Source organism: Desmodus rotundus, chromosome 5 (genome assembly GCF_022682495.2).
Source record: "Desmodus rotundus isolate HL8 chromosome 5, HLdesRot8A.1, whole genome shotgun sequence".
NCBI classification, from domain to species: Eukaryota; Metazoa; Chordata; class Mammalia; order Chiroptera; family Phyllostomidae; genus Desmodus; species Desmodus rotundus.
Window position 1 is genome coordinate 5,698,394 of NC_071391.1, and position 22,161 is coordinate 5,720,554.

A 22,161-nucleotide genomic window follows, 5' to 3' on the forward strand; every position below is an offset into this window, starting at 1 on the left:
GTCACACCCTTCGGCTATCTCCTATGATCCTTTCCACACCCACCCTGATCCCACTGAGGAAATTCCCAGAGGGGCTTCTTCTGGGTGTGCCATTCCTAGGGAAGGGGGAGCCTCCCCCCAGGGCCCCTGAGGCCTAGAACTCAGGTTCTGCCTGATGAGTTCCCACCTCACCTAATGTGGGAGGTCCCCCAAGGAACCCCACAAAGCCTGGCCCTTCCCCTTTTCTTTCTGTGGGGAGGAACCATGGCCTCATCTCTCTCCAGACCCCTTGAATTCTCTGGGATCTGGCTGTGCAGTGAAAGCTCCCTAATTTAGTGCACAGGGCCACTGTATTTGTTGGGGGTGCTGGACTTAAAGCAGGGCCTGGGACTTTCTCCCAGAAACACCCCTACGTGGTCCCCAACACTGCCTTCTCTCTTAAAAGAATTTCATACCATTACCTTGTAAGCATTTTTTATTCTCTCCTTCAGCTCCTGCTCCAGGCCTGGGCCAGGCTGTGAGATCATTATGTCTTGGAGTTGTATTTCTGTGGCGCTCACAGAGCTCTGTCTAGGCGAGGCGGCAGAAAGGACCTTTGTGCCCCTCTGAGCCCTGTCTACTCCTCTGCTGTAACACAGACACTGCGCTGTGTCCTGGCCACAGAGGGGGTCAGAGGAGGAGTGGAGTCACAGGTACCCACTCCCGAGAGACAGATGTGGCTCCCAGTCAAATTATGATGAGAGCCAGACATGGGTGTGACTTCACTAGAAAGAAGTCAACCAGGGAAGCTGCCATCCCAGATCGGGGACCCGAATATTGGAAATGGTCCGGTGTCCTCCACCTTCGCACAGGGTGCACCCTATTCCCCCTGCAGGGGAACGGTCGCCCCTCCTAGACTGGACACAAGGACATTTCCTACTCTCCAGAACATGCCCTCCTACTCCACTGCCTTTGGGAGGAGAAGTGATGCTTTTTCATCCACTCGCTCCACAGGCACTTGGGCACACAGCCTTACCTCTCCCGTAAAACGGGGGCATTAACAGTTCCTCTCTCTGTGCAGTGGTGAAGAGCAGATGAGGTGATGCAAGTAAAGTGACAAGCCCAGGACATCACACAGGCTCAATTCCTAATGTCTGTTTTTTAAATTATTATTAATTGAATCAACATTCGATGAACACAACAGTGCCCTGGTCTGTCATGGGGGACAAGCGGAGCTCATGAATCATTCCTTAATAAGCGTTTTCTCCGTGTCATCCTATTAGCCTGCCTCCTTGAGTGGGGCCTTCCCAGTGTCTCCCAAGATTTTCCTGCAGGCTGTTTCTCAATCCCTTCTAAGAATCCTCCTGCCTGCTGAACCCAGCCTCAGGTTACAGGAAGTAAAACGGCTCAAAGCTTCACAGAGGAGTGCTGACTTGCCTGAGGCCACACAGAACGGGGACTGGCATCCAGGCCCCTGCCCCCGAGGCCAGGACGAATGTCCTTGCTTCAGGCCGACTTTTGCCTTTAGATGGCAGTTGAGTCCCCACGCTCTAGCAAGGCTAAAGCAGGCTAAAATAGAATTACAATTACCTCTGGGTATCTCTTAAGTCACCCTTCATGTAATGGGGCTTGCGTGGCCAACTAGGTAGAGCAGGAATCTGCAAACTTGTAAAAGGCCAGAAAATAAATATTTTAGGCTTTGCAGGTCTCCGCTGTAGCAAGAAAGCAGTCCTAGACAGTACTTAATTAAATGAACTTGGCTCTGTTCCACTAAAACTTTACTTACGGACACTGGCATGTGAATTTCACATGATCTTTGCATGTCATGAAATCTCATTCTTCCTTTGATTTTTTTCCAACTATTTAAAAATGTGAAAACCATTCTTAGCTCACTGGCTGTACAAAAACAATAGACCCCTACTCAAGGGATTTAGAACCCATTCTTCATTAATTTTAGCATTAGAAAGATGAAAAGCTATTATTCCAAACGGGATGGGGTTCTGACCAACTGCAGACAGAAGGGAGGGTGAATATATCTGCCAAGCTTTCCAGGAGAGGAGTGGAAAAGGACCTTGGTAATGCACTCACAGCAACCTTTATAAAGCTGTTTTCTTATTTGTAAAATGGTGATTATAACCTTTACTTTACATGGTTGTTATTAGGATCGAAAGAGACGAAGGATGGTAAAACACTTTGTAAGCTGCTAATGTTTATTTATTTGTGTCTGCAGATGCGTGCAGGGGCTCTCCTCCCTACTTTATCTCTCTGGGAAGCTTTCTACGAAGTTTTATGAGACACTGTGCCTTTAAATCGGCCCCAACTACTTAAAGTAATTGGACGAGTCTGCACATGCGCATTCCTCTGCGGGGAACTGGCACTTCAAGCAACAGCCTTCCCAGAGCTTGTAGAAGGAAGGTTAAAGGTCCTCCCACAAAGAATTTATACGCAAGCGTAAATCAAGATTGGGAGCACTATGTCACGCAGAGGGCCCAGTCTCTTTTTGGCGCCTGAAGGCTCCGCCCCCCTCGGCCAATCAGTAGGCCTCGCCCTTTACAATGGCCAATGGCAGTGAGCGTGGGGGGCGTGGCTGAGCGCCCGGGGGCGCGGCCTGGCGCTGAGAGAAGCGGCGGGGCGAACCGGAGGCTCTAGTGAACAGCGTAGCCGGACAGGGATCGCCGGCTGGCGGCAAGCGGAGGCGGCCCGGACCCGGCGGTCTCCGAGATGTCACGATGGCTGTGGCCATGGTCGAACTGTGTGAAAGAGCGGGTCTGCCGCTACTTGCTGCACCACTACTTGGGTCACTTCTTCCAGGAGCACCTCAGCCTAGACCAGCTCAGCCTCGATTTGTACAAGGGCAGCGTTGCCCTGCGGGATATCCACCTGGAGATCTGGGTGAGGAGCCAGGCCCGAGCCCGGCAAGAAGGTGGGGGGCACAGGGCCGCAGAGACCTGAGGCTCTCGGAGAAAGGGTCGGGCCGAGGGACCAGGTACCAGGCGTGTTAAGGCCATGGAAATCTGGCCCTTTTCAGGCGTCAGAAGGACCCGGCTGATCGCCTCCAGAGTAAGAACCTGGGCGGGAACGGGTTCCTTGTGGCCACTTCACAGGAGGAGGAACTGAGGCTGGGGAGAGGGATGTCACTTGTCTGGACAATGCCATAATAAGTACATTGAGTTTGGGGCCTTGATTTTGAGGAGCGTGGTGGAGGGACTAAGGAGAGGGTGAGGAGGGATCCGAGCGGAGGAACTAGGGGGTTCTGGTAGGATCAGGCCAGGGCAGTGATAGACTTGGGGACATGCCGCTGGTCAGGGGACACTGGTAGGGGCCCAGAGTGCTGCTGAGGACACCTGTAGGAAAGGTCCCCTGACCTCCTGACCCTACAGCCCTGGGCCCAGTGGGTGGGGTTCGCCTCCGGATGTGGATGTCAACAACCGCGTCAGCACCCGTGTTGATCAACACCTTGTATGACTGCTGCTGCTGCTGCTGCTGCTGCCTACTTCCTGCTTTTGGGAGAGTGGGAGGGACCAAGTGGCTGTTTGGGGAGGGGATTGGAAATTAGCATCCCCACCTGGAGGGAAGCCCACGGGGAAGGTCGGAGAGGTCTGGCCCGAGTCAGGAAGGAGGCTGGGGAGACAATGAGGAGGCAGAGAGAAGTAAGGTCAGGGTCAGACGTGAGTGTGGGGGCAGTTAGGGGTCGTGAGTCAGCTCAGCTGACCTGGAAAGTTGCAAAGGAACCGCCAATTAGAGGCACCAGCTCAGGGCTGGCCCTGGAAGGGCAGGAGGGCAGGGGCTTCTCAGTTTTCTGGCTGGGCAGGCAGCATGCCTGGCCTCAGCACAATCTGGGCAGGAAGAGTTGGGCTTCGGGGACAGGTCTTCCTGAGCAAATGTGGGATAAGGGAAGTCCCCTGAGCCCAGAGTTGGGGGCACCTCCCAGTAGCCTCTTGCCTGTGAGTCCCAGTGCAGGAAGCTTCTCAGACCTCTAAGCCGCCCCTTCCCACTTCAGTCCCAAGAAACACTCCTGCCGCACCCAGCCCTGCCCTCCTGTTGGAATTGAATTGGCTCCTAGCTAGTTATACCCTAGTGGAATGCAGGTGCTTTTCCTAGTAGACAGCTGCTCCTCCCAGCTGCTCTGCCTGCAGCCTCTACCTTGAAGACCTCAGAAGAAGCCTAGTGCCTGGGGACCCTGAGATAGGATGAGGAGAGAGATGTTGGTCCACTAGGGCGACTAGGGCTACCTTGGGCAACTAGGCTAGTCTCTTTTCTCTAGGCCTCAGTTTCCCCATCTGTGGATCTTACATGAGGAGTTTGGACTCGATCTCTCTGGGCCTTCTGGTTTGTTGACTCATGGATCCAACAAGTGCTTATTGAGGCCCTCTCTGGGTTTCACAGGGAAAGCAGGCGAGCTTCTACTCTCCAGGAGCTCCCAGGCTGGTGGGGGTACTGTTCTCCCATCTGTAATGGGGGAGGGGTGCTCAGCCTGTGCCTCCGAGAGATGTGCTACACCAAGTGTTTGGAGTCGGGGAGCATCCCCTGCCTGCCTCTCCTGGACACTCCCCGTGAACTCCGCCTGCCCAAAGTGAACATGCGGTGCAGCCGCGCTCTCTGCCTGGCCTTTGAATGTGCTGTTCCCAAGCCTGGAACACCACCTTCTGTCCTCCACCCGGCTCCCTGCACTTCGTCCTTCAGCTCTCCATTCCTCCGCTTTGAAAGATTGGGCACGTTTGGGTGATGCAGTGATAGGGCCCGCTGAGAGTAGGGATCCACATGAGCAAAGGTAGGGCCTCATCGGTAGCGCTGTAGAGGATCTGGGAGATCAAGGGTACTCTCCAAAGTAGAGCAGACAAAGGATGCAGCAGCCAGGGAGACGGACGGTTTGGGGTTTTCCTGAGCCAGATTTGTCCCCTGTCTGCTCTCAGTCTGTGAACGAGGTGCTGGAGTCCATGGAATCGCCATTGGAGCTGGTGGAAGGCTTTGTGGGCTCCATCGAGGTGGCCGTGCCCTGGGCCGCACTGCTCACTGACCACTGCACTGTTCGAGTGTCAGGCCTCCAGCTCACCCTGCAGCCCCGTCAGGGCACAGGTAGGCTAAGGGCAGGCTAAGGCTGGGGTGGGGGTGGGGGTGGGAGAGCAAGTGGTGGGAGTGGGCCTGGGCGCTCAGGAGCTGGCTGGGCCTGCCTGCCCCAAGACCCTTTTCCTACCCACAGGACCGGGGCCTGCTGACTCGCAGAGCTGGGCCTCGTGCATGACCACGAGCCTGCAGCTGGCTCAGGAGTGCCTGCGGGATGGGCTGCCTGAGCCCTCTGAGCCACCACAGCCCCTGGAGGGCCTGGAGATGTTCGCCCAGACCATTGAAACTGGTAAGCAGGCCCCTCCCGGCTACCCTGCTACCCCGAAAGGGAAATTGTGCCTGCCCTTTACAACTCTACCTAACCTGAGACCCCCGTCCTCACTCCTCAGTGCTTCGAAGGATCAGGGTGACCTTCCTGGACACTGTCGTGAGGGTGGAGCACTCCCTGGGTGATGGGGAGCATGGCGTGGCAGTGGAAGTCCATGTGCAGAGGTGGGCTCAGGCCTAGTGGGTGGGCTGGCATGAGGGAGAGGGGGTGTAAGGGGCTACAAATGGCCCTGGCCCTGACCCCACCCCCAGCCTAGGCTCCTGAGAAGTGGCAGAGCATGTCTGCGTGGGCCTGGGCAGTGGCCACAGCAAGGGGGGTGGGCTGTGTTGTAAGCCTTGAGTGGGGTCCCAAGGCCAGGTGGTGTAGATGCAGAGTGGCGAAGGGACCCCCCAAGGGTCAGGTTACATGCGGAGGGTCCAAGGAGCGAGGACTGGCCATGGAGGTCCAGAATGGTCTGGCTACGATGGGCAGCTCCCTGACCCCAGACCCCCAGGACAGAATACTGTGCTGGGAGGGGCTCCATACCTGGGTTGACTCCGGTGAAGGCTGACCCTACACTCCCCAGACTAGAATACTGTGACGAGGCCATGCGGGACCCAAGCCAGGCACCCCCAGTGGATGTGCACCAGCCTCCTGCTTTCTTACACAAGCTGCTGCAGCTGGCAGGGGTCCGCCTGCACTTCGAGGAGCTTCCCCCACAGGTGGGCCAACTCCGATCCCCACAGTCTCTTTCTCCTTCTAATCCCTGCCCTCTCTGGCCCTTGACCCGTCTGCCCCTCTCTCCCTTCTGACCATCTCTGATATCATCTCCTTGACCCCTCCCCCCTTATATCCTCTTGCCTCCCAGGAAGACGCCCCAGAGCCCCCCTTGCAGATTGGCACTTGCTCAGGGTACATGGAGCTGACGGTGAAATTGAAGCAGAACGAGGCCTTCCCAGGCCCCAAGGCGAGTCCCTGGGCCCGTGGGGAGGAGGGGTGTACTCCACCTCAGAACCCTCAGCCATGTTTATCTTCTCGGGACAAAGCGGGTCGTTGAGTGGGGGAAGTTGCTGCCTTCTTGGGAACTGGAGAAACTGAAATTCAGAGAGGTCAAGTCATGGCCAGGGTCACTCAGCTAGTTGGTGAGAAAGCTTAGCCTTGCAACTGGTATCCTTCTTCCACAGGGTGAGGGCAGGTGGGTAGTGGCTCTCAGGGGGCCTGGGTGGAAAGTATAGGCTCCCTGGTTTCCCCCTCTGCCCTCAGCTGGAGGTGGCCGGACAGCTGGGCTCCCTGCACCTGCTGCTAACCCCACGGCAGCTCCAGCAGCTTCAGGAACTGCTCGGTGCCGTGAGCCTTGCAGGTGAGGCCTCTGGGCAGTTCAGGGGGTGGGACGGCTGCTGGAGAGGGGCCGGCCAGGTTGGACTGACGCAAGGAAGTGTCCACCCCTGTAGACCCCAAGACCCTGGATGACAAGCTGAACAAGAGCCGCCCGCTAGGTGCTGAAGACCTGTGGCTGATTGAGCAGGACCTGAACCAGCAGCTGCAGGCGGGGGCTGTGACCGAGCCCCTCAGTCCAGACTCCCTTACCAACCCCCTTGTCAACCTGGACAGCACTGGTGGGTGTGGGGCCAGGCGGGCGGCTGATAGGGTGGTCAGTGTGTGTGCAGGAGTTGGGGGGCCAAGCCCACTGTTCCTGATTCCCTCACCTACCCACAGACCTCTTCTTCTCCATGGCGGGCCTCACGAGTAGCGTGGCCTCCGCCCTCTCTGAGCTCTCCCTCTCCGACGTAGACCTTGGCTCCTCTGTGCACAGTGACGTGACCCCACGCCAGCTCCCTGCCCATGGCCACCCATCGGGTGAGTGCTCCAAAGGCAGAAAGAAAGGAAGAGGCCTCGGTACTGTGATGTCACGTGTATGTGGGAGGCCTCCCGTGATGCCTGGAGGTCCACTGTGGGTGACTTGGTTCCCCAGGGAGGCTGGCGATACAATGGGCAAAGCATGGGTTCCAGAGTCAAGTGAACTTGGGTGAGCACTTCCGCTCTCCAAGATGTGCTTTCCCCTTCCAGTAAATGAGGGTAACAAGGCATGACCCGTGGGCTGTGTGTTTTTTAGCCGTTTATTGAGAGCTTGTACGTGTGAGGGACTGGGCTGAGTGTTTTGTCATCTCCAATCCTTGAAGTTCCCTTAAGAGGGTTGAACAGAACCTGGATTCAGTAACTGGCCAAGCCTCCTCTCAGAGCCACAGTCCAGCAGGGAGGGCTGCCCGTGAGCTCTGGGGAGCCCCTGGTGAAGTCTCTGTCCCCTCAGGCAAGACGGCCCCCACGCCCCATCCGGACACCATGCGCCCTGACTCGCTACTGAAGATGACCTTGGGGGGCATGACCCTGACCTTGCTTGAGACATCTGCCCCGGCTTCCGGACCACCTGACCTCACCACCCACTTTTTTGCTGAGTTTGATGCTGCCAGGGATGGGCCCTTCGGCTCTCGTGATTTCCACCATCTCCGACTGCGCTTCCAGAGGGCCTGTCCCTGTAGCCATGTTCGGTACAAGCCCAAGGCAGGGGCCTGAGTAGAGACTCCCTGAGCCCCACAATCCCCTCGTCTGATGCCCAACTTCCTCCCTGCAGGCTAACGGGTGCAGCTGTGCAGCTGTCCTGGGAGCTGCAGACGGGCCGGGGCCGCCGGACCACCAGCACGGAAGTGCACTTCGGGCAGGTCGAAGTGCTGGAGTGTCTGTGGCCCAGGGGCACTACAAAACCTGAGTACATGGAGGTGAGGGCCAGTGGCGAGTGTGTGCAGCCTGGGCCTGGAGGTTGGGGTGGATGCAAGGTCTTGGCCTGATGCTCTCACCTTTCACGTCCCACCCCAGATCCTGAGCTTCCCCAGCAGTCAGGGCCCCCAGGCTTCGGCTCAGCCCTGCGCCCACCTGCGCCACACGCAGACCCTGCGCCGTGTGCCCAAGGTAACCCACCCTACTCTAGGCCTAAAGACCCTTGGCTGCTCCCCATAGTGGGATGACACCACACCCCCAGGCCCAGCCTCCTCTGTTGCCTCCCGGCCTGCTCCAAGCAGAGTATACCTCCCCACCCGAGGACCCCTGAGTACATTTGAACCTGGGTGCCCCACCCCAGCTCATCATGGCGGTCCCCCACTAACCTCCAGGGCTGGGAGTGGTGACTCTTGGATGGCTTTTATTAAACAAGCATGGTCATCTGCCTCCGGCAGGGTAGTAAAGGTCTCCTGGTCCCCTCCTGAGTCCCCTGCCCAAGTGCTTTTCACCACTACCCAGGAGGCCTCTGTTTTTTGCTCAAGGGGACCCCTCCCCGCCCTGCCCTCACCCACCCCACAGCCCTTGCTGACCCGAACACCCTCAACCTCAGAGCCGATCCCGGCGCACAGCCACCTGCCATTGCCGCTCAGAACTGGCCCTGGACCTGGCCGACTTCCAGGCAGACGTGGAGCTGGGGGCCCTGGACCGGCTCACTGCTCTGCTGCACCTGGCCACCTTAACCCCTCCCGAGGCACCTGCCGGCCTGCTGGTAAGATGCCTCACCAGGGCAGGGAGTGGGGCACAGGCCCTCTGGCTTGTGGTCACCGAGGTGGGGGCCCTAGTAGCAGCTGTGATCCCTGAACCCTCTCACAGACAGAGTCCCCACCAGCTGCCGAACAGCAGACAGTGGTGCGGCTATCGGCACCCCGGGCCACACTTCATCTGCGCTTCCCCATTGCCGACCTGCGGCCTGAGAGGGATCCCTGGGCTGGCCAGGCCGTTCGGGCAGAGCAGCTGCGGCTGGAGCTGAGTGAGCCCCATTTCCGGACAGAGTTGAGCAGTGGGCCTGGACCCCCAACTCCCACCCGCCTGGAACTTACCTGCTCTGACCTACATGGTAAGACCACTTGGGAAACAGACAGCACCTGGGGCAGAGGCTCCGGCCTGGCCTCCAGGAAAGATGGGTGTAAAGCTACTGAAGAGGCGAGGTCACGGGGGAGCAGGCCCAGGCCTCACCAGCTGCGTGGGGCACCAGGTTGCCTGTGCTGCGCCTGCTCGGGGCAGCAGGCAGGACGGGCTCTTTATCCTTGTGCTGCTGCATGAGAGAGCGCACAGGTCTGTAAACAGGAAAGGATAGTCACCACTGACTCCACCTCGCACTGAGGGAGAAATGGGGGCAGGCAGCAATGACCACCCCCCCGTTCTTCCCCATCTCCTCCAGGCACCTATGAAGATGGAGAGAAGCCACCTGTCCCCTGCCTGCGAGTCTCCAAAGCCCTGGATCCCCAGAGCGCTGGTCGAAAATACTTCCTGCCCCAGTAAGTGGGGGCTCTGGCAGGGGCAAACAGCGGTGGGGGGGGGGGGGGGCTTTGCTCCTGAGGGTGGTGCAAGGCCACCTGGGATCAGGGGCTGGGGGGACCTGCCAGTGATAGACCTGTGCCCCGGCAGGGTAGTGTTGACCCTGAACCCCCAGATCAGTGGCACACAGTGGGAAGTGGGCCCAGAGAAGGCACAGGAGCTGGACCTGTCTGTTGAGAGCCCGTGCGAGCTGCGGGAGCCCGAGCCCTCTCCCTTCTCTTCCAAGAGGACTATGTACGAGACCGAGGAGGTGAGGCCTGGGAGCGCTGGTTCTCGTGGAAGCTCCGTGGTGGCTGTGGGCCGGGGGAAGGGACCACCTGGGGCCCCAGGCGATGTGACCCAGCAGCAGCGAAAATTTCATCTCTTTCATCATCTCACGTCAGAGGGGAGTTGGGAGCAACCCAGCCTGTAGGGCCCAGGAGTGAGGGTGCTGGTGAGGGCAGGCTCTGCGGGGAGACCAGGGCCCTGTCCCATCACTAACTTGTTGGCACTGTACGTTTAGGCCTTGGGACCCTCTGCTCTGAAGGTGATGAGGGTTGAGTGAGAGGCGGTTAAGGGCCTGGCCCTGGTGCCAGAAAGTGGGGGTTTGAATCCAGGCTCTGCTGCCCAGTGGCCACGTCATCTCAGCCTGGGGCCTAACCTCTTGGAGACTTTCCTGCAGATGAGTTTCCTCATCTGAAAAGTGGGCACAACAGCCTCTCTCAGGCCTGTCCCAGGGACAAAGGAATTAACATGCGAGGCCCTCAGAGCAGGCTGCCATCCCAGCAGGGAAGGGCTTCTGTGAATGAGCGAATAAGAGTGAGCGAATAAGAGTGAACGAAGGCCCTGGCTGGCGAGGCTCTGTGGACTGAGTGCCTGCCTGCCAACTAAAGAGTCACCGGTTCAATTCCCAGTCAGGGCACAAGTCTGGGTTGCAGGCCGGGTCCCCAGTGAGGGGGCGGGGGTGTGAGAAGCAACCACACATTGATGTTTCTCTCCCTGTCTTTCTCCCTCCCTTCCTCTGTGTCTAAAAATAAATAAATAAAATCTTTTTTTTTTTTTTAGTAAAGAATGAGCAGACGACAGGAGGTTAGGAAGCAGGTCTGGGTCTAGTTGCTGAGCCAGTGGCAGATCCCGCCTCCTCTCAGATGCCTTTCCTGCTCCTCCTCCTCCATGTAGATGGTGATTCCTGGAGACCCTGAGGAGATGAGGAGCTTCCAGAACCGGGCCCTGAGGCTGTCGCGCTGCAGCCTGGAAGTGGTCCTGCCCAGCGCCCACGTCTTCCTGCCCAGCAAGGAGGTCTACGAGAGCCTCTACAACAGGTGACGATGCGGGTGGGTGGGGGCTGTGGCAGGGGCCGGGCTGGGCCTCCCTCACGGCCCCTCTCCACCTGCCCATCTCAGGATCAACAACGACCTGCTCATGTGGGAGCCGGGAGACCTGCTTCCGGCCACCGCCTCTACCCACACTGCTCCCCCTCCTGGCTTCTCGGGCCCCTCGGGCTTCTGGCAGGACAACTTCAAGATGTGCAAGTCGGCTTTCAAGCTGGGTAGGAGGGGTGCCCAGCGGGGTCTGGGGCCCCCAGAGCTGGGCAGGGCTGGGGCGGCCCTTCGGGGTCCCCTTCCCACTGGCTTCTTGATCTCACCCCAGACTCGGACTCAGATGACGAGGATGCCCACTTCTTCTCAGTGGCGGCATCCGGCGCCCCCCAGGCCGCCCCCGAGTCCCTGAGCTCTCACTCCCAGAGCACCTTGACTACACTGGTGACGGTGCTGAAGGGCCGGGTCACAGCCCTCTGTGAGACCAAGGTGAGGGCAGCCCCAGAGAGGTGAGCCCCCGACTGCAGAGCCCCCGTTGATAGGAGACCAAGTCCAGAGCGAGCAGCACCGACCTGGGAGTGTGGGAAATGGGCCCCGGGCAGCGGGGGGCTGAGCGGGACCTGTCCAGCCAGCAGCACTCACAGGACTCCCACTCATTGTCTCACGCCCTGTCAGCCACTTAGCAGCACCTGCTGTGTGTAAGGCACCCTACGAAGGGCCCAGGTGGGCACCATATAATGCCAGGAGGCAGACTGGGCAGGGGTGATACTTTCCCTCTGGCAAAAGACACAGCGCTGGCCCGGGCCTCCAGCAGAGTCTGTGCAGACGCCGGAGCTGATCCTAGTCAGGCCAGGGCTCTAGGAGGGCTCCTTGCCCCTGAGGGCCTGGGGACTGCTCCGCTCAGCTGGTGAGGCTGAGCCCGTGCTCTGTCTGCAGGATGAGGATGGGAGGCTGCTGGAGGCTGTGCATGGGGAGCTGGTGCTGGACGTGGAGCAAGGCACCATCTTCAATGTCTCACAGTACCGAGGCCAGCCGGGACTCGGCTACTTCTGCCTGGAGGCCGAGAAGGCAACGCTCTACCACCGAGGTGTGAGGGCTGTGGGCCAGTCAGGGGTCCCGGGGGTCCGCGGACGGGGGCTTTCAGGAGGGATGCAGGCCTTCGGTTAAGTGGGCGGTCAGCTGGCTTGGCAGGGGGCTTACTAGATGCTTCTCCAGCGGCCGTGGAGGACTACCTGCTGCCCAGTCGCCTGGAGCTGCCCACCTTTGCTCCTCCGGCCCAGCTGGTCCCAACCATCTACCCATCAGAGAAAGGGGTGACCGAGCGGGGAGCCTCAGGCCGAAAGAGCCAGGGCCAAGGCCCCCATATGTTGTCCACCGCCGTGCGCATCCACCTAGACCCCCACAAGAATGTCAAGGTACAGCTATGTCTGCTTCTGCCTGCCCACTGGGCCGGGGTGACTGCCCGTCTGGTGCGTGGAGGTCTGGGCTCGCCGTCACTGTGTCCCACCCCCAGGAGTTCCTGGTGACACTGAGGCTGCACAGAGCCACCCTACGCCACTATGTGACCCTACCAGAACAGAGCTGGCACTCCCAGGTGAGGGAGGGTGGCATGGGTAGACAGGTCTCGAGGCTGGGAGGAGGCCAGTGTCATGATTGGGGTGGGGGGCTAGAGAGGGGAAGAGGCCACCCTATCCTCACTACCTCTCCTACCTGGTCCCCAAAGCTGTTGGAGTTCTTAGATGTGCTGGATGACCCAGTGCTGGGCTACCTGCCCCCGACGGTCATCACCGTCCTGCACACTCACCTGTTCTCCTGCGCTGTGGACTACAGGTACCCAGGCTGGGTGCCAGGGGCAGGGGGCAGGTTCTCACATGTGTGTATGTGAGGAGCCTGCCCCAGCTTCATTGTCACCTCCAGGCCCCTCTACCTCCCTGTGCGTGTCCTTATCACCGCCGAGACCTTCACCCTCTCCAGTAATATCATCATGGACACCTCCACTTTCCTGCTCAGGTATGCAGCCCCCGCCCTCCTGAGCCAAGCTGCAGCTGCTACTCCCCCAGGTGCTGTCTGCCTGCTCTATGTCCTCAAGCCACTCTCTGAGCCTTTCTGTACACTGGGTGGTGATCCTCCCTGAGAACTGGATCCACCTTCTTAGAGGGCGGTGGGACTCTCCGTCCCGATCCTTTCCCCTGGGCCCAGTTTGCTTCTGGTCGACGTGCTAAGATAGAAGGATAAGACAGCTGGAATGTGATGCTTCTGTGGCACAGTTCAAAACAGCCAGGACTTACAGTCCAAATGCCCCCAAATCACAGCCCGAGTCGGTAAACGTGGCCCACCCGGCCTTTAAGTCAGGTCAGAGAACAACATCAAAATATATGGGGAAATGCCATAGTAGTGTTGACTGAAAAAAGTATGATGTAAAACTACGAACGTTTAATACAAAGATTCATGAGCAGGTATTCACGAGCATCTCTCTGTGGCTTCATAAAAGAGACTAGAAGGAGGCGTATAGCGGAATTTGGGATTGGGGTTAGGGATCGTGTCCTTTGTATTGTTACATTTTAAAATATTTTAAAGGGGCTTGTGTTATGATGCCATTAAAAAAAGGGCCCACTTCAAAAGTACAATGAATGCAGGAGGGGGAAACAGGGCCCCCTCCCTGGGCTGCAGTGAGGCTCAGACATGGTGCAGGAGTGGAAGTACTTGGGGACAGATGGATCTGGGCCTGCGACAGGGGAGGCCAGGCCCGTTCTCCCTACAGCACACACACTGAGGCCAGAGAGGGCTCAGCACCAAGGTCTCGTGGGCCTGGGACCTGCTGTGGGTGTCCCTCTGCCTGCCTCTGGGCTCCTCACCCCGGCCGGCTCCCGTGGAGCTGTCGCCTGCAGGGGCTCCGGGCCCTTCTCAGCCCTGATCCCCACCAGGTTCATCCTCGACGACTCAGCCTTGTACCTGTCTGACAAGTGTGAGGTGGAGACCCTGGATCTGCGGCGAGGTGGGCAGGGCCTGGGCTGGGCTCCTTCCCCTCTGAGGGACTGTGGGCCCCGGCCACACACAGCAGCCCGTGCCCCCCCCCGCCCCATGGCCCATTCTCTGCACACACACACACACACACACACACGCATGCAAGGGCTGCACCCAGACAAACCCCAATTCTCCCCCCGGGTGGTGGGTCAGGGGCTGGGTGTGGGGAGGCCATAGGAACGTCTCTTGTTCTCTGTTTCAGATTATGTCTGTGTCTTGGACGTTGACCTCCTGGAGCTTGTGATCAAAACCTGGAAGGGGAGCACTGGGGGCAAACTGGTGAGCACAGCTGTTTCCCAGAGTCCCTGGGGCCGGAGCAGCGCTGGGGCCGAGGTGCCTGCAGAGGGCCCCCCTCTGCCACACACCATCTCTTTGCTTCTGCTCCCTGGGCCTGGGCACAGGTCACGGTCACTGCATGCCCTTCCTCCCCTGGGCTGTGGTTATTGGCTCTCTTGGAGGGCCAGGCCCACCGAGGGCGTCCCTCAGTGGGAGGCCCGCCACTAGAGGGCAGCTGCAGCCAGGGCCTCTACAATGAGGCAGTTTCCTCATCTGTAAAATGAAGGCCTCGCCTGGCTGGCTGGGGTCAGGGACAAAGGAGTCGAGTTTAATGAAGCCCTTCACTCGGGGTGGCGCTCCGCTTCCTTGGGCAGCCCTGGGCCAAGCCCCTTCCACCCTCTGGGCTCAGTGTGCTCACCCACCCCCGGGAGGACCTAGCCTGTCCTATCTCTGGATAGAGAGGATAGAGCCTGGGCTGATGGCCCCGCCCCGCCCCCACAGAGCCAGCCGCTGTTCGAGCTGCGCTGCTCCAACAGTGTGGTGCACATGCACGGCTGCGCCGACTCCTGCGCCCTGCTAGTCAACCTGCTGCAGTACGTACTGAGCTCGGGCGACCTGCACCCCCCGGCCCGGCCCCCCAGCCCCACTGAGATCGCCGGCCAGAAGGTACAGGTGAGACCCGGCCCCCTCCCCTGCCATGGTCCCCCAGGGGCCTGGCCATGGGGCGCCCCTGGGTCCCCGCCCCTCCCCCCTGGCTCTCATTCACCACTCCTCCCCTGCCTGGCCTAGCTGTCCGAGAGCCCCGCCTCCCTGCCCTCATGCCCCCCAGTGGAGACGGCCCTCATCAACCAGCGGGACCTGGCAGACGCGCTCCTGGACACTGAGCGCAACCTGAAGGAGCTGGCCCAGCATTCAGGTGGGCTGGGGGGCCTCTGGGGCCAGCGGATGCAGCCAGCACCCTCGTTGGGCATCCCCTGAAACCAGCTCTCTCTCCTACAGATGGCCCCCTCCCTCAGGCCTCGCCCGTGTCAGTCTACCTATTCCCAGGTGAACGGAGTGGGGCCCAGCCCCCCTCCTCCCCTGTTGGGGTCCCTGCTGGCAGTTTGGGGTCCTTCTCAGAGACCCATGAAGACGAAACGGAAGAGGACGGGGATGGAGACACTCTGGACAGTGACGAGTTCTGCATCCTTGACGCTCCTGGCCTAGGCGTCCCGGTGTGTGGTGGGCAGGAGATGGTGGGAGACGGTGGCTCAGTTTCTGACCTTCTAGAGATGGAGCTGTGGGAGAGGCAGGAGGTGGTTACTTTCTGTTGGGAACTGGGGCTGGGAGGGTCTTCTTGGGGAGGCAGCCCTGACTCTGGGCTTCAAAGGAGCTAGTGGGTTGTCAGGGGAAGAGAAGGCGTGGCATCCCGGGCACAGGGACGGCGTGTCAGAGGAGGGAGGATGCGGGCAGGTGGTTAGGTGGGAGGGTGCAGACTGCAAGGGTGCTGACCTCCTGGCCCCTAAGTACCAGTGGGAATGTCATATGCAAGCAAGACCCAGGTCCCAGGGAGACAAGGCTAGTAGGAGCAGGGGCGCTCGGCCCCATCCTGGGCAGAATATGCGGATGCAGGATGTGCGGATGGTGACCCAGGAGAGTCATCTTTCGCAGAAATGGGGAGAGAGGCCTGAGGCCGGAAAAAACTGGGTGGAGGGTGGCCTGGTCAGGGGAGAGCATCTGGGCCACACGTGCTCACTCAGCCCCTCCCTACAGCCCCGAGACGGGGAGCCTGTGGTGACACAGCTGCGCCCAGGCCCTGTTGTCGTGCAGGACGGGCACTTCTCACGGCCTCTGGGCAGCACGGACCTGCTGCGGGCGCCTGCCCACTTCCCAGTGCCCAGCACCCGCGTGGTGGTGCGTGAGGTCTCCTTTGTCTGGCACCTCTATGGAGGCCGAGACTTTGGCCCCCACCCTGGCCACAGGTGAGGAAGAGAGTGGAGGTGGCAGCTGTGACGATGGGGCCTGGGCTGGGGGTCTATCCCTGACCTTCGGCAGCTGGTAACCTTGAGCCTATCCTCGCCTCCCTGGACTCAGTTCCTCCTTCCTTATCCCACCCAGCTCCCAGGGAAGGGTCTCCCACCACAGGCCAAGAGTCTCACTCTGAGAGGAGGGGGTAAGAAAAGGGTGTTCCTCTGAGTCAGTCTGTCCCCTGTCCCTCTTCCCAGGGCAAGAGTCGGCCTCACGGGTCCCCGGGGCTCCCCTTCTCGCTGCTCTGGCCCCAACCGGCCCCAGAACTCTTGGCGCTCGCAGGGGGGCAGCGGGCGGCAGCACCAGGTCCTCATGGAGATCCAGCTCAGCAAGGTGAGCAGGGAGCTTGGGGTGCAAAAGGCCAGCTGGGCTGGGGGACAGCGGCTGGTCACCTCATCCCTTCTGCTCAGCCAGCACTGTGCAGCATGGGAACTTACTTTGTAGAGTGGGTTTTACAGACATTTTGAGGATGCAGAACCAACGTCCCTGGTGATAGAGAGATTAGAGAGCGAGGCTTGAAGTAGGGTTTATGCTTAGGATGATGGGGCAGATGGATTTGGGGGAGGTCAGGAGTTCATTGTGACCGTGTGGGTTTGAAATGCCTGGGGGTGGGGAGCTACATGAGGGGCCAGGCAGCCACCAGTCGTGGCTCTGCAATGGGGCCACATGCAGGAAGGGTGGCTGGAAGAGTGGGGGCCTGGGCAAACCCTCCGTCCCTTTCGGGCCCTGCCTGCCTGGCTCAGGCCTCCATGCCCCCTCTCCCAGGTAAGCTTCCAGCATGAAGTGTACCCGGTGGAGCCAGCTGCAGGCCCCACGGCCCCAGGCGAGGAGCTGGAGGAGCAGCCGCTGTCCCGCCAGGTGTTCGTTGTGCAGGAGCTGGAGATCCGAGACCGGCTCCCCTCCTCCAAGATCAACAAGTTCCTGTACATGTACACAAGCGAGCGGATGCCGCGGCGCACCCACTCCAACATGGTACTGTGGGCGGGGACGGGGCCACGTCTTCACACGTGCCTGCACATGCACTCACACTCACCTGGGTTGTCTGCGAGCCCGGGGGGATGGCAGGGCTCCGGGCAGTCCAACCGAGGGACTAGCTTTCATGGACACAGACTGATAGGGTGAGCCTCGGCGGGAAGGGACCCAGGGCCTGCAGTCCAGCGGTCATCCAGCGCTCACCCTCTGTCCCCAGCTCACCATCAAAGCGCTGCATGTGGCCCCCACGACCAGTGTGGGTGGACCTGAGTGTTGTCTCCGGGTCTCGCTGTTGCCCCTGCGGCTCAACGTGGACCAGGTGAGTGGGCTGGGTGCAGGTGGGCCCAAGGTGAGGCCCCCTGCTGCCAAGCCCTGAGCCTGACCTGTGGCCCACCCTTCCCTCCACAGGACGCCCTGCTCTTCCTCAGGGACTTCTTCACCAGCCTGGCAGCAGGCATCAACCCCATGGTCCCGGCAGAGGCTTCTGCTGAGGGTGAGAGGCTGGACCAGGGAGGGGCGGGGCTTCGCCTTCCACCTCCCAGCTGGCCCTGGGCCCATCCCTGGTCTGTCTAATCTCTAGCTCACCCTGAGACCCGAGCCCAGCCCAGCGACCCCCAGGAAGGGCCGCCTGAGGGTGTAGAGGCGCCTGAGGGAGTAGAGGCCCCTGACGACGTGCAGGAGGCCGCAGGTGGTAGGCAAGGCTCTGAGCAGCAGCCCATCTACTTCAGGTACAGCTGTGGGCGGGGCCCTGGGCGGGCCTCTCGGGGCCAGCTCAGTGGTTAAAGGACCCACTCTCTTACCCCCAGGGAGTTCCGATTCACGTCTGAGGTGCCCATCTGGCTGGATTACCATGGCAAGCACGTCACCATGGACCAGGTGGTAAGTGGGGCCATCAGGCGGGGTAGCTGAGTAGCCGAGGCCTTCTGGAGTCCCCATTCTGCTCAAGTGAAGCCTGGTCTTTGGGGGCCAGGAGGCCAACGTGCGCACCAGGCGTCCCTGGCTGCCAAGGAGGGGTCAGGTGGCCTGGGCAGGCCACCGTGCCCACCCACGTAAACCCAACCCCTCTGCCTCTCCAGGGCACGTTCACTGGCCTCCTCATCGGCCTGGCGCAGCTCAACTGCTCCGAGCTGAAGCTGAAGCGGCTCTGCTGCCGGCACGGGTGAGCCTTCCACATGCCCGGCATCCCCGGCCTCTCCCAAGGCTCTGCTCTTCCCTTTGCTCTGTTCCTGACGGGCTGTGTGGCCTTGGCCAAGACATCAACCCTCTGGGGCCTCAGTTTCTCCTCTGTAAAATGGGTGCAGTTATCCCACAATCCCTGCACAGGGCTGGGTAGGGCCATGGGGAGTGTTGAGGTATCTCAGGTCCACCTGGCCCTGTGACCCCTCAATGTGTGGCTTTGCCTCACCCTGCCCTCCTCTGCTCTCCCCTTCCCAGACTCCTGGGCGTGGACAAGGTGCTGGGCTATGCTCTCAATGAGTGGCTGCAGGACATCCGCAAGAACCAGCTGCCAGGCCTGCTGGGGGGAGTGGGCCCCATGCACTCAGTTGTCCAGCTCTGTAAGTGCCTGGTTCTGGGGACTCTTAAAACTGCCCTGCCCTTGGGCAGCCTGGAAGCTGCCATTGGGAATAGGAAGGGGAGGTCCTAAAGTAGGGTGGTGGGGGCAGCGCACCCTTCGGCACCTCTGACAAGCCCGTCCCCCACCCCAGTCCAAGGGTTCCGGGACCTGCTGTGGCTGCCCATCGAGCAGTACAGGAAGGACGGGCGCCTCATGCGGGGGCTGCAACGGGGGGCCGCCTCCTTTGGCTCCTCCACGGCTTCTGCAGCCCTGGAACTCAGCAACCGGCTGGTACAGGCCATCCAGGTGAGGGCGCCTGGCTCTGCAGGGCAGGGAGAGCCTGCCACAGCGTCCGGTCCCGTCCCCAAAGCTCCACTGACAGGGCAGTCTGTGTGCAGAACATTTTTTGACGAACAGTCACAGAGAGGAGAGGCCAAGTGACTAGCAGGGGACCCACAGCCCCTCTCCCAAGGCCCCCTGTGGCCCCCATGCAGGAGAATGAGTGCCCCCCCAGCTTTATAGCCCACTGGGTCTCTGCTCACGGCCTAGTCTTGAAGGGAAGGGAAGGGGGGTCTCTGTTTACAGACAGGAGAGTAAGGCCCAGATGGCCCTGGTTCACTCGGGCCCTGCACCTCGCTGGGCCCGATGCGTCCCCGGTCGCTGTCCTGGGGGCAGCTGTAGGTGGCGCAGTGAACCCACGGTGTGAGGGCTGGGACGGGACAGGCGGGCATGAGCGTGCGGTGTGTGGGGAGCATGGTGCCTCCTGGGCCCTGCAGTCCAGCCCGGAGAGGGCAGGGGCAGGTCTCCAGAGAGGAGGCTGGAGAGATAAGCCAGCATCTGAGGGGCTCCCCCAGGGTGTCAGCTGGAGGGTGGCATCCCCAGGCAAGGAGTCTGGGTGGGAAGGAGTGATGCTGGATGAGAGATTGGGCGCAAAGAACAGGGGAGTCTCGGACAAAAGGCAGCTTAGACTTGGTGATGGACTCCCTGGTCCGTGGGAGGAGTGAGGGGGACCCCTGGTCTCTGTTGGGCTGCTCTGTAGACCTGGCGAGGCCAGGCGATGCGCCCAGCTCAGGCAAGCTGCATGTGGGGCACCACAGACTTGGGGGGTGCATGGGTGTGGGGGTCAGCAGGGTTGGGGTCTGGAGGATATTAGGAGCAGCCCCTGAGGAAGCAGCCAGTCCACCTGAAGCTCCCTCACCTGGCTGGTGGGAACCTTGGCAGGACCCCTGGAGCCAGCATGGGATTGGGGGTGGGGCAGTGGAGGGCTCCCTGGACCGGGGGCCCAGGGGTTCCGTCATGTCTGCCTGGATCGCCTCTCCCCATCCGGCGTCTCCCTTGCTCCCACAGGCCACCGCCGAGACGGTGTACGACATCCTGTCCCCGGCGGAACCCATCTCCCGCTCCCTGCAGGACAAGCGCTCTGTGCGAAGGCAGCGCAAGGGCCAGCAGCCAGCTGACCTCCGGGAGGGCGTGGTCAAGGCCTACGACACCGTTCGAGAGGTAATGCGGTCCAGCCCTGTCCCCATCACCCCACACCCACTCTCCACCCAGACCCCTGCGCTGACCGCCCACCTCCACAGGGCATCCTGGACACGGCTCAGACCATCTGTGAGGTGGCATCTCGGGGTCACGAGCAGAAGGGGCTGACGGGTGCTGTGGGAGGCGTGATCCGCCAGTTGCCCCCAACGGTGGTGAAGCCCCTGATCCTGGCCACAGAGGCCACGTCCAACCTGCTTGGGGGGATGCGCAACCAGATCCTCCCTGACGCGCACAAGGACCACGCTCTCAAGTGGCGTTCAGACGCGGCCCAGGACTGAGCCCAGGCACCAAGGACTCCAGGGCTCTGCCCGCCCTCCCGCCCGCCCAGCCAGCCGCAGTGGCACCTCAGCTCCCGCACCTCCCGAGAGCTGTGCCCACGGCATCTCGGGCCGGGCCCTCAGGAAGGAGCATGAAGGACCCTTCCCCTGGCCTTCCTGCTGCCAACCGCCCAGAGTGGGGCCTCCCTGCCTGGGGCCTCGGTCCTGTCTCTGCACTTTTTCTCGGGGGGCCGGGGAAAGGACACTGCCCCCACCACCGCCTGGGCCCACACTACTGCCCTGTCCCAGGATGGAGGCTTGTGGACCCTCGGACCCTGACCCCACTCAGCCAAGTGTCTGTCTGTGTCCCCAGGAGGGGTCGGGGCACAGGCACTGTGTGGTTCAATGTATTATTTCTAAGCTCCTGAGTGTGGGGGTCAGTGTCTGAATGAAGTGGAATAAACCGTGCCCACCGCCAGCCCCTCATCCTGTGTCCCTGCACTGCCCGGCCTCAGCCTGACCTTGACTGGCACCTAGATTCCCAGCTCTGCACCCAGCACCGCCCAAGTCACCACGAGCGTTGGCCACACCTATCCACCCCCACCCAATGGGACAGGGTTCCTTCCCCTGGCCTCTCACCCAGCCACCTGCGCAGCCCTGCACAACTTCACTCGACTGCCCTGGGCTCCTCCTCACCACTGGCCAAGGGGACTGCCACCCTGGCCCCGCTTCTCATGTGGCAGGAGCTGAGCGAAGTGGGGAGGAGGAGTGGCCCTCAGAGCCCACCTTGTCCAGGCTACGTTTCTTGGCTCTATCCCTGCAAGAGCCCAGGGTCCAGCCTTACCTGGGGCCAGGTGTGAGGGAACTGCTGGGAGGATGCTGGGTCAGAGCAGAGCACAGGGTTATGGGTTCCCCGGCGAGGTTCGAACCTGACCGTGTGACCTGAGGCACTGGGCCCTGGGTCCCTGAGCCTCCGGTTCTTCCTGAGAACCCTGCCCTGCTTATGAGGACCTGGGGCTCAGTCAAGGCCCTCCCTGGGAGGCTGGGCCCTCTGAAGGTTGCCCCCACCTTCCCTAGCAGAAGGCTGTTCAGGTGATGGGAGCCTCTGTCCTGGAGTCCAGCTTCAGGGCACTGGAGGGGCAGGACACTGGCTGGAAGGGGTCCTGTCGCTGCCATTTGCACAGAAACTTAATGTGGGATCCGGAGGGGAACCACTGTCTGCACCCCCTGCTCTCACACTCACGTGGTTTCTTGGGAACAGGGAAGAGGGGCTTCTCAGATCACCCCGCCCCGCCCCCCTCTCCAGTAGCATCACACTGAGGTGAGCCCATGGGGAAACTGAGGCATGAACTTAGAGCCCTCACCTTGCTGGGGCTGTCAGTGGGCCTCTGCAGTTAGCAGAGGTCGCCCCCACCTTTGTGTCCCTGGTGTCTCCTCAGTGAGGGAGACATGGGCCCCAAGTGAACAGGGCAGAAGTTCTGTCCTGGCAGACCCGAGGTCCCACCTGTCCCTGGACACCTGGGGCAGCAGGCCGAGCCGGCGGTGGGGGGGAGG

General features: G+C 60.8%; 1 protein-coding gene across 2 annotated transcripts; it reads left to right on the forward strand.

The window, feature by feature from the left end:
* The first annotated feature begins 2,580 nt into the window (after positions 1-2,580).
* Positions 2,581-21,084, forward strand: ATG2A (autophagy related 2A). Of its 2 annotated transcripts, none has more exons than XM_024574073.3 (41): positions 2,581-2,850; positions 4,872-5,034; positions 5,159-5,311; positions 5,412-5,514; positions 5,916-6,051; positions 6,198-6,296; positions 6,593-6,689; positions 6,781-6,945; positions 7,046-7,186; positions 7,638-7,875; positions 7,959-8,103; positions 8,201-8,293; positions 8,712-8,870; positions 8,975-9,218; positions 9,543-9,639; positions 9,770-9,929; positions 10,838-10,980; positions 11,062-11,207; positions 11,309-11,466; positions 11,914-12,064; positions 12,193-12,392; positions 12,491-12,571; positions 12,701-12,807; positions 12,895-12,987; positions 13,902-13,972; positions 14,204-14,280; positions 14,779-14,949; positions 15,067-15,193; positions 15,277-15,491; positions 16,030-16,238; positions 16,482-16,617; positions 17,050-17,256; positions 17,474-17,575; positions 17,665-17,749; positions 17,837-17,984; positions 18,063-18,135; positions 18,333-18,415; positions 18,691-18,812; positions 18,963-19,117; positions 20,159-20,311; positions 20,392-21,084. In XM_024574073.3, exons 1-41 carry the CDS (start codon positions 2,680-2,682, stop codon positions 20,626-20,628), a joined length of 5,814 nt encoding a protein of 1,937 aa, XP_024429841.2. In that variant the 5' UTR covers positions 2,581-2,679; the 3' UTR covers positions 20,629-21,084. The 2 variants fall into 2 exon arrangements, with proteins under 2 accessions (XP_024429841.2, XP_024429842.2); XM_024574074.3 differs by having other exon boundaries at positions 14,779-14,943.
* Positions 21,085-22,161: the final 1,077 nt, after the last annotated feature.